Source organism: Pyxicephalus adspersus, chromosome 3, assembly GCF_032062135.1.
Source record: "Pyxicephalus adspersus chromosome 3, UCB_Pads_2.0, whole genome shotgun sequence".
NCBI classification, from domain to species: Eukaryota; Metazoa; Chordata; class Amphibia; order Anura; family Pyxicephalidae; genus Pyxicephalus; species Pyxicephalus adspersus.
In genome coordinates, this window is record NC_092860.1 from 30,103,687 (window position 1) to 30,114,520 (window position 10,834).

General features: G+C 42.2%; 1 protein-coding gene across 3 annotated transcripts in view; it reads right to left on the reverse strand.

Annotated features, from left to right (window-relative positions):
- LOC140325967 (transducin-like enhancer protein 4) overlaps positions 1-4,203 on the reverse strand; it is a 92,012-nt gene extending 87,809 nt beyond the window's left edge. For all 3 annotated transcript variants that reach the window (XM_072404110.1, XM_072404109.1, XM_072404108.1), the window contains exons 1-2: positions 3,501-4,203; positions 851-948 (exon numbers count right to left, since the gene is read on the reverse strand). In XM_072404110.1, coding sequence (XP_072260211.1) covers positions 851-948; positions 3,501-3,545 — 143 coding nt within the window. In that variant the 5' untranslated portion in view covers positions 3,546-4,203. The remainder of the gene's footprint in view (positions 1-850; positions 949-3,500) is intronic.
- Positions 4,204-10,834: the final 6,631 nt, after the last annotated feature.

Genomic DNA, 10,834 nt, shown 5'->3' on the forward strand with positions numbered 1-10,834 from the left:
ACTAATACATACAAAGGACTAAAGATTAATAGAAAACACACACATTATATATATATATATATATATATATATTTTACATACACACACTTTTTATAAAACTACACGGTGTATGTTATACACAATCACATCCAATCCTTTAAAAGCATATCCCAATTTATTTAATCCTTTCACCACCACAGCAGCATGTCACTCAAATCAAAAGGGATTAAATGGTGTAAGCCAACATGGCAAACAAACACAAGAAAGATCATAGATCCTCTGCAATTCTGGATTTCTTGCTATGCCGACTCTGGCAGTCATAACGTACATCACCCATGTATATTAATAAATCAGGCACACAGAATAAAAGATGCCTTGAAGTATACGAATGGCATGCAACTTACATGAATTCTAGTTAGTAAGATATTCCAGTTATGCAGGACAAAAATTTCTTATCCTCAGCAGTATGTCAATTGTTCCCCCCAGCCATTGGAGTTGCCATAGGCATGTTAATAGTATTTACCATGTAGAGGCAGCAAGTGTTGAGGACAGCTCACCTGTGATATAAAGCACCGGAGGAAGTAATCCAAACACAGGTGACATCACCCCCCAAGGTAAACCTCAGGACTGCATATGTACTATTGTTACAACAGTTCAGCAGTTTACAAAGCACATGCTTGCAATCATAGATAATAGGTATACTCTGCCACATACTTGGCTCTTAGAAGTGAAGGTGTTTTAACTAGTATTTCCTATAGGAAAAGGCCAAACCCTTTCAACAGTTAACGCCTTATGTACACAAAGAAAAAAAAAATAGACTGACAACAAGGGCTAAGCAAATACAAGGATAAGCTAGAGTAAACAGTATTACCTGTGGTACTGAGCCTGTAAAAACTGAAACTCCTCCTTAATCCGATCACACGATTCGGATATGGTGAATTTGAAGGGCTGAGCTGGCTGATGCGGAGCCTAAAACAATAAATATTAATTATGAAATGATCAGGCAAGGCTGTGTCTTCTTTGCCAGAAAGGCGTGGGTATGCCCTATAAAAGAAGGAGATTATTATAAACCTGACACAAAACCAAAGTCCAAGAATTGGAAAGAGATTACAAGAACAAAAGCTTTGCTTTTCAATCATAACCGTGTAATAAATGAATAAAAGGCCATCTGTACTACACAGGTGTTTTGGAGCAGACGGATTTTAGAAAGTCATTTCTCAACTTTGCCCCCGAGTCTAGTACAGTGAACGCCATAGCTGTATATTCTTGCAGCTAGCAGGCTTCAGGTGCCTTTCCTATAATATAAATCTATACCTTATAGATTATATGTCCTAGGGGGAATGCTTTGCATTGAAGAATAATAAATATTTTTAACTTTATTACATACAAAACAAAACTACTGCAAAATACTTCTAGCCTTACATAAACATATATGATAAAACAGATCTCTTAGATATTATAACAGCTTATTATCAAACCTGTACTATATTACAAGGTGCCAAATTTGTTATATATATATATACATACATACACACACATATACATATATATACACACACATGTCTGTACTTTTTTTTTTAAGCAGCCCAAATAATAAAGCGCCTTGTGTTGGACAATTTATGAGAGCAGAGATTCATATGGCACCACTGCCTAGGGCTGCTGCATATAATGTCCCCATTAAGGATCAGTACTTTTATGTCAGATGTTAAATAGGAAAAAAAAAAGGAATCATGAGGGTGATCACGCTTCTCTTATTGCAGGCCCTCTGAAGATTAGTTTTGTCTGAGTGCAGAAGAAAATGGCCACATCATGAGCATATTTCTCTTTACTAAGGTCATTTGCTGGAGAGAGAAGATCAGATCACTTGGGCGGGGGGAAGTCAATCTCCTATCAGCCTATTCTGTCTACACAATGGTGTATTAAAGGATCACTGTATGTTCCAATTACATCGGAGTTAATAGCCGGAAATGCGAGGAGACCGAACTTGTTAGAACACGGGTTACAAAGCCTTAAAGGGGTTTTAATAATTATTAGTCTCTACAACCCGAATAAGTCAGCAGACACTTAAGCTTCTTAAAGAAGAAATGAACCTAGGATTTCTACTTTCTGTTTTCTTGCTGCCACACAAGGTAACCCCAACATCAACAAGAAAAAATAAAAACAAAAAGGTGTCTGCCACTTGAAAAAGCTTTAGCCACATCATTAGTTTGTCAGGCAATGGTTCCCGGCTAAAGATTAAAGCATCCAACCCCTGATCAATACATTTTATGATGGAACATAAATGCCAAAGTGGATTTAATGTTTTTGCAATTAGCTAAACAAACAGAACACAAGGCAAATGAGGGAAAGCTAAGATGGAGAGATGAACACAGGTCAAAGATGAGAAAGACCTCACAGTGTATTATGCAGGAGGAAAGCACACAATCCAAGATAAGCAAAGCAAGGCTTGGGAGGGAGGAATGGAGAGCAGCACCATCCAATGTAAGCAGACTGGGGAAGAAGGGGGAGAGGGGGGTGACTTTCAAAGACCAAATGTTACAGCTCACTCCATGTGGGGGAGTCTCACCCACTGACATAATGGCTTATTCAGCTTCACCATCAACTGGCCCATTTGCCACCATCAAATCTCATTCAGCAAGGACTGAATTTTTTTTTTTCTTCCCTCCCAGATTTTACATAACAATTGTCACATTGTAACCCAGAATGCAAACATTTGACTCATTTGTGTCCAGAGAGATTATAAAAGCTATAAAAAAAAGAGAAAGTACAATTGAAGGCTTCAGATGAGGGACATGGGAAGCTTAGTGCTTGGGGAGGGGTTAGGAACGTACAGGGGACCACGAGAGAGAGAGAGAGCGCAAGAGAGCGTCAGAGAGCGCAAGAGAGCGTCAGAGAGCGCCAGAGAGCGCCAGAGAGCGCCAGAGAGCGCCAGAGAGAGCAAGGGAGCGCCAGAGAGAGCAAGGGAGCGCCAGAGAGAGCAAGGGAGCGCCAGAGAGAGCAAGGGAGCGACAGAGAGAGCAAGGGAGCGACAGAGAGAGTGTGGGGAGAGAGACAGAGAGAAGGAAAGAGAGAAGGGGAAGCAGAAGAAAAGATTAGAGAGAATAGAGGGAGTCAGGGGGAGAGTGAGAAGGATAGAATAAAGAGAGTGAGAGAAGGTGAGAGAGTGCAAAAGGAAGAAAAAGAGACAGCATATGACAGACAGTGGCGGAAAGGAGAGTGTGAGAGACAGTCAGAGAGAGTGAGGCATACAGTAAAAGAGAGGGGGAAAGAATATGAGAGTGGAAGGAAGAGACAATGGAATGAGGAGAGAGGAAGGCAGGGGAGATGGGGATATGAAGAAGGCAGGGGAGATGGGGATATGAAGAAGGCAGGGGAGATGGGGATATGAAGAAGGCAGGGGAAAGTAGAAGCTGAGAGGAGAGAGGTAACACAAAGGGAAGACAAGCCCGGACACTTTGCTCCTCTGCTCGCAGCATTCTAGGTCTGTGCAGCACACTAAGCCGTCCTATCCGGGTACTCACCGGGTGCCTGGACTGGGGGTACATCTTGCTCAGGTCTCGAATCATCCAAGCCGCTTGTTATGTTCTCCCCGGAGCAGGGAGGTTCATGGACTGATAATGGTGTGCGCTGAGGAGGGGATCCCCTGTGATCCGGCTAATGACTCCCTGTGATAATGCTGCTGCCCAGCCTGCGGGTGTGTGTGATCCCCCGAGCGAAACCTTCCACATTCCACGGGGTGGGGGCAGACAGATCGCTTACCGCCCCGCTCTCATTGTCTCCCGCACACAGGACGGCAGATCACACGGAGATTCCCCGGGCGGAGCTGACAGCCCGCCGCACAACAAAGCCGATTTCTTGGAAAGAACTTTGTGCTGAGTGTGCTGGAAGCAGCCCGGTCCCGATCAGTAATTCCTCCTGGACAGCGGCACCGAGCTGTGTTGTTGTTGTAGCCTCGGCTGCTCTTTCCAATCAACCCTTAAATCCCATCGCAGGAAATTTCCTTTTCTCTCCTCGTCTTTCTTCTTTTCGCTCGGCCGTTCGCCCTGGTTTAATCAGCCACAAATGCACTCACACGTCGTGGGGAGAATAAAAAAAAAAAAATGAGGAAAAATGAAGCTAGGAAGGAGGAGGGGAGAAAATCCCACACAAACCAAGCTACCGCTCTCAGCAGCTCCAACAACACGCTCTGTGTAGGTGACTTCTATGACCAAATTTAGCAGCAGCAAATCATTAACATTCTGATACATATTCACAACATTGAGGGAGAAACACGAGGCGCTGCTGGGAAATGTAGTCCATTTCTAATACGATTGTCATGTCTTTGACTTGTGTTAATTGCACAAGAAAACTACAACTCCCATCAATGATCACGACTTTAGGATCCGCCCGACAACCCATCGACGGGACTACAATAACCAATCAGAAGCATAGGAACGTTAATCGCCACTCTGCTATGACTGCCTATCATTCTCTATCTGACCAATAAGCAAAGCTTAAGGAGCTTGTGTCACTGGCTAGTACCCACGTGGGGGAGGACGTATCCGATTCATTCTCGTCCTCTTTGTCCTCCCTCTCCCATCCAATGAGCTGCAGAGTTTGCTGGTAAGCCCGCCCCGGGCGGTGTGATAAGGGAGGGTGAGGGCGGGCTTTTCGCATAACGAGCAGTTGAACAGGGGAAACATTTGTCCGGCTGTCAATCAAAGTAACGTGGGTCGCCTGCTCGCTGCTAGTCTGTGGATGAGCTGCTGCTGCTCTGTGTGGCAATCTGTGGTGAAAACAAGCATGGAGGCATGAGGAGTTATGAGGGAGGGGTGCTTGTACTCCTACATCACCGCACGTCCTCCTCCCTCCTCTTGCTCCCTTGTCCTATGTTAGCTATCACCCACATCAAGGAATGTTGGCTAATTAGATTCCAGTGTCTCCTTAAAGAGACAAGACTAGCCTTGTGCAACGTGCTGAGAAATCCATGCTAAGTGAAGACAGAGAGGAGGGCTCAGCCATAACCTACTTCCCTTGGCTCATACCAATTTTACGCACCACTGGAGCTGGCATAATTTTCATGTGAAAAAGAGGAGGTGGAGGGAGAAGCTGTTCTGTGCTATTTACAGACCCAACATGCTGCTCGCATGGCTGAGCCCCTAACCCACCCCAATTGGATCGCTGTGCCGCCAGCATTATTATTGCCTTTCACAGAATCTATATGCTGCGTATTCTACAAGATCTGCCTTATCATGGCCGTACCCGTATATACCAGCCGTACCTGTATAAACCAATCATACCCGTATATACCAACCTTACCTGTATATACCAACTGTAACCGTATATACCAACCATACCCGTTTATACCAGCTGTACCCATATTTACCAACCGTACCTGTATATATCAGCCATACCCATATAAACCAACCGTACCCGTATATATCATCCAATAAATAAAGTATATGAGTGCAATCTTGATCATTTAAAGTGCAACTACCCTTAAAAAAAACATTTACATTTATAGGTGTAAAGCTTTCAATCCTTCCGCGATCTTGGTCTAGGAGGTCTTACTCCGTCCATCTCAGCGCCCTTCTTTACAGCAAGCGCTGGCATTTTTTTTTCTTGTTCCGGGTTCTTCTTCTTACATCACCGGATCTCGCACTGTTCAGGTGATGCGCCTTCCTAAAAATGGCGACATTACTGCGCATGCATGAAATTGGCACTTTTTTCATGTAAAGCCCCTTTTATGCATGTCTGAGATCAGACATGTGCAGAAGGAGCAGCTGGCAGCTTCCTGGGATATGAAATGTATGTACCCCTGGAAGCGGCGGGTTTCCGATTTGGTTTTTACTAGATGAGTTTACAAGTTAGCCACCCTTTTTTATATTCTTAAAAATGTGGTGACAGGTCCGCTTTCATTGATAAGTATTATAGTCAGTTTTTTGGAGATTCTAGATTTTGATTGGATTTTGATTTGACTTGCTCCTACATTCTGCTCATTTAAAAGAGAACTCAAAACCCATTTTTTCAAACTTGCCTATCCATCTTCTTCTGTCTTTTAAAACCCTCACTACTTCCCACCACAACATATCTCTCCTCCTATTGTGTGTTACTTTCCCCACTTACTAGATTGTAAGCTTTTCGGGGCAGGGTCCTCTCTTCCTGTGTCACTGTCTTTATTCATCTGTCATTTGCAACCCCTATTTTAATGTACAGCGCTGTGTAATATGTTGGCGCTTTATACATCCTGTTTATTAATAATAATAATATTAATATTACAATTATCACCCAAATTCAACCACAGCTGATTGATACAGTCAAAAATCGATCAGCTTAAAGCAGGCAGCATGGTGGTTCAGTGGTTAGCACTCTGGCCTTTGCAGCACTTTGTCCCAGCTTCTAATCTCGGCCAGGACACTATCCCTGTGTTTGCATGGGTTTCCTTCGATTTCCTCCCACATCCCAAAAACATGCAGTTAGCTAATTGCCCCCTTCCCCCCCCCCATATTGCCCTTAAACTGTATTAAGGACATATGACTATGGTAGGGACATTAGATTGTCAGCCCCTTTGAGGGACAGCTAGTGACATGACTATGGACTTTGTACAGCGCTGCATATTATGATGGCGCTATATTAATACTGTGTAATAACAAAAACCAAAAAATTACACTTACCTATAACTCTGCAGATCCTCTAGCGGTGGTGGTCTTTCCGACGAGCCCCGTGTTGTCCTGGGATTGCCCTTCGTCCCAGGGCCACCGTCTTCTTTCTTCGTCACCCAATCTCACTCTGCGCAGTTGCTAGATCGGTTGACGTAGCCTCTGTAAAGGGGGAAAAAAAAAGAGATCTAATCTCATTGCGCATGCGTGAGATCAGCATCTCTTTCACCTAGGAGCAAAATTGCCCCTTCTGTGCATCCCTGAGCTTAGGGCATGCACAGAAGGAGCAGCCAGAACCTCCCGGGATGCATGATGTAGGTATCCTGGAAGGCTCTTTGCTCCCATTAAGTCTTGATCATCGCAGCTTAAAGAGGAACTGCTGTCCCCTTTTAAAAAAAGGGGCAGCATGGTGGCTCAGGGGTTAGCACTCCAGCCTTTGCAGTGCTAGGTCCCAGGTTCAATCCCCAGCCAGGACATTATCTGCATGGAGTTTGCAGGTTCTCCCCATGTCTGCGTGGGTTTCCTCCGGGTACTCCGGTTTCCTCCCACATCCCAAAAACATGCAATTAGGTTAATTGGCTTCTCCCTAACAATTGACCTTAGACTACATTAATCACATATGACTATGGTAGGGACATTACATTGATACATTGTGAGCTCCTTTGAGGGACAGCTAGTGACACAACTATGGACCTTGTACAGCGCTGTGTAATATGATGGCGCTATATAAATACTGTATAATAATAATAATACCCTTCAAAGTAAAAGTTACACTGTGGTTTACCATTCTTCTTTTATTTGATAATTGTAGTTACATGGAATAATCAATGGACTGATCGTATTGAAAATGCGTTGCCATCTTTAAATCTGCACGTGTTCTCAGCGATCTGCACATGGCATCGATCACAGCCCACTGTGGGCTGCAGATATCTCATTAAGAATAGTGCTTTAGCAATATCTTTTCAATCAGTTCCCTTTCATGTGATGGGGGTGGGGGTTTTTTTACATTGATAAATAGGGACATCATGGCAGAGGTGATGACCTTTCTTCAGCTGGGGGAAATTAGTTGACATGTTGCCGGTTACAGAGCATTGCTTTAATGCTACAATAAAGGCAGGAGAATTATTTTTTCTGTATGCTGACAATGGAGCATTTTACTCATGGCTTTTTTATGAGTTTCACCTTAGCTGTTCTATTAGCCATCTTTATTGATTACTGAGTATTTCCCTAAAGAGCACCAGGAAAAACCTAAAGGAAACCTGTCACAAGAGAAACAAGCCTGTTATAGCTGATCCATCCCGGAAAATGCTAGTTCCCTGGCCCTACAGATATTTTGAGCTATGTTTTTTCTTGGTTATTGACCTCGAGCAAGTGTGCAGAGTTTATGCTTGCATTACAGCGTACTTGTGCCAGGTCAGTGATATACAAAGTGCTTAAAACATTACACAATGAGGGATTTTCAGGAAGTCAGGGTAAAAAGAAAAAAAAAAAACAAAATTATCTTTTTTTGTTGTCTGTTTTCCCTGGGGAAGATTTTTCCTTTCTTCCTCTTCAGCAGAAAGAATCAAAAGTAATTATCTTTGTTAAACACTTGACTGTGAAAGAAATGTCCCTCACGACGCTAAAAAACTTATGTTAAATCTGTGAAAGTACAACAAGTTGCCATATGCAGAAGGTACCCAAAGGTGGAAAATGTATACATATGCAGAAGGTACCCAAAGAGAGAGAAAGGAATACATTAAGGGAAGAATAGGATCCTACATTAAGAGAAGAATAAGATCCTCAAGTATATAAAAAAGCCATAAAACATGTACAAAGTAGCATAAGGAGATATTAAATCAACTGTCAAGTACATTTATTAGGGCAATGTAGGAGGCATTCTTTATTAAGGCATTCATCCATACCAATGAGCTGTGGATATAGTAACTTTAGAAGGGGTTCCCTGAAGACCTGAAGGTTATTTCAAGGGTTCCCCCATAGTAAAATGGATCATTTTTCCTAGAAGGGCTGGAATAATGGACAACTCCACCAGATAAGTGAGTATGGTGGATGTGTGCGAGTCTCAAAGCCCAGAGGACCGGAGCAGAGAGAATGGAGAGAGCCTAGGAGGGGGCCTTAAGGTGGGATCTAATCAAGGCAGAGCTACCATGGGGGAGACGATTGATATCCTGTTCAACAATACCTTTGGAGGTACAGCTTTGGAACTAATTCAGACGGCACATGAGTAGGGATGCTTGGTGGAAAAGAAAGGAAAAATCTGGCAAACCTGATCCCCTTGTATGTCTAGTGAAAAAGTGGCAATCTTATACCTAATCTGGGAGAGGAGAGGGGACCAGCCTAAATGAATATCAGGGTAGCAGAGCATAAACATACCTGAATGGGGTTATAGGGATTGAAATTTGTATAGGTGTTGAAGGAGGAAATCTATTATCAAAACATTAATTTTCCCAGACCAGGAAATGGGTAGTGTCTGCCGATTGTAGAGATCTGGAAAAATGGAGATGAGAAGTTAAGACGATAGTTAAGAATGTCAAAGTTAAGACGAGGGATTAAAGGTCTAGGAAGTTAAGACGAGGAATAAAAGTCTGATGGAATGGCAGATTCATAAAAATATACAGTTTTCCTAAATTTCGATATTTCAGGTCACAGAACTGCTGGGTCAGATTACCAAAAAATTTTACACATTGGATTTAGGATTCTCTAAAACTAGAGAAGATAGACTAAGACAGGAGAACCTGGGTGATATAGCAAACCTAAAATGCATTGTCCAGTATTGGACACATGTGCCAACTAAAAGAAAATAATTTTTAGAAAATCCGAAAATCCATTTCAGGTTTGCTGGGTTGCCCAGGTATTTCTATGATAGTCTATCCTCTGCAATTATGGAGAGCTTTAACAATTCAAGCCCTTTGTGTTTTTTAATATAATGTAATAGACCTATTGGGTATTTTGTGGTTATGATATCCCCTACTATTCCCTTGCCCTCCCCTTTATTGTTTTTCCCCTCCATGACACAACTAGTGCCTAGTTTGCACTTCCATTTTCCACTGTAACTGCATGTAGGATTTGCATGTGGGATGAAGAGGGAATTTGGGAACGCCATTTCCTTAGTGGTGACTCGGGGAAGGGCAATTTCAGCCATATTATGCAGAAGGTTTAGTATAGAAAATACTACCAAAATTATTATTCAGTATTTATATAGTTACAACATATTACACAGTGTTTTATAAAGTCTATAGTCATGTCACTAAGAGTCCCCCAATGGAGCTCACAATCCAATGTCCCTACCATAGTCATATATCCTTAACACATTCTAAGGTCAATTTTGGGAAAGCCAATTAATCTAACTGCATGTTTTGTTTTTTTTTGGAATGTGTAGGGAAACCAGAGTACCCGGAGGAAACCCACACAAACATGGGGAGAACCTGCAAACTTCATACATATAGTACCCTGGCTGTGATTTGAACCTGGGACCTAGCACTGCAGAGGCCAGAGTGCTAACCTCTGGGCCACCATGATGCCAAGATGGTCTAATGCTAGGGATGACAGGCGTGCAAAGATGAGAATGTATAGAGTGAATTAATGCCTAGCTATGCTCCTAGAAGTATAAACATTTTTGTGATATTTGTCTCAAATGGAATGAGATTTATGGTCCAAGAGGGAATTCATTTTTTGATGAGTATTAGTCAAGGCAACAAGTACTGAGTCAGATAAAATACACTTGTGTGTATTGAGCTCATGTAGTTTGTGGAGAAGTGTCTGAAACTGCAGGACCCCAGATATTTTAGGGTGTGCACCGTATTTGTTGAAAACATACCCTGCAATGTTTTTCATGTGCAGTTATAACACACTTGTAAAATGTGCATGTCACCACACAAGAATAAATGAGCCATTAAAAAGCCCAATCAGTTCTCAAATACTTGGAGTCTAGTTCAGCCAACTATTTATTCTATTTCCAGGACAGTAATACAGTAAACAGGTTTAGCTTTGCCGACTTATAAATAATTCTGGATTTAGCACGAGTTGGAGATTGTCTACTCCCAACTAAGCTTTTTCTAATCAAAGAAGTGTTTTGCTCTCCACTTCTAAAAATATGATCACTCTTTTTATACCATTATATTTATAAATATGGAATAAGTTGTCCAACTCTAAGGAAGATTTAAAACTTGGCTCCCTAATTATAAACACTGCTTAGTAAAATAACACATTTAAAGTAG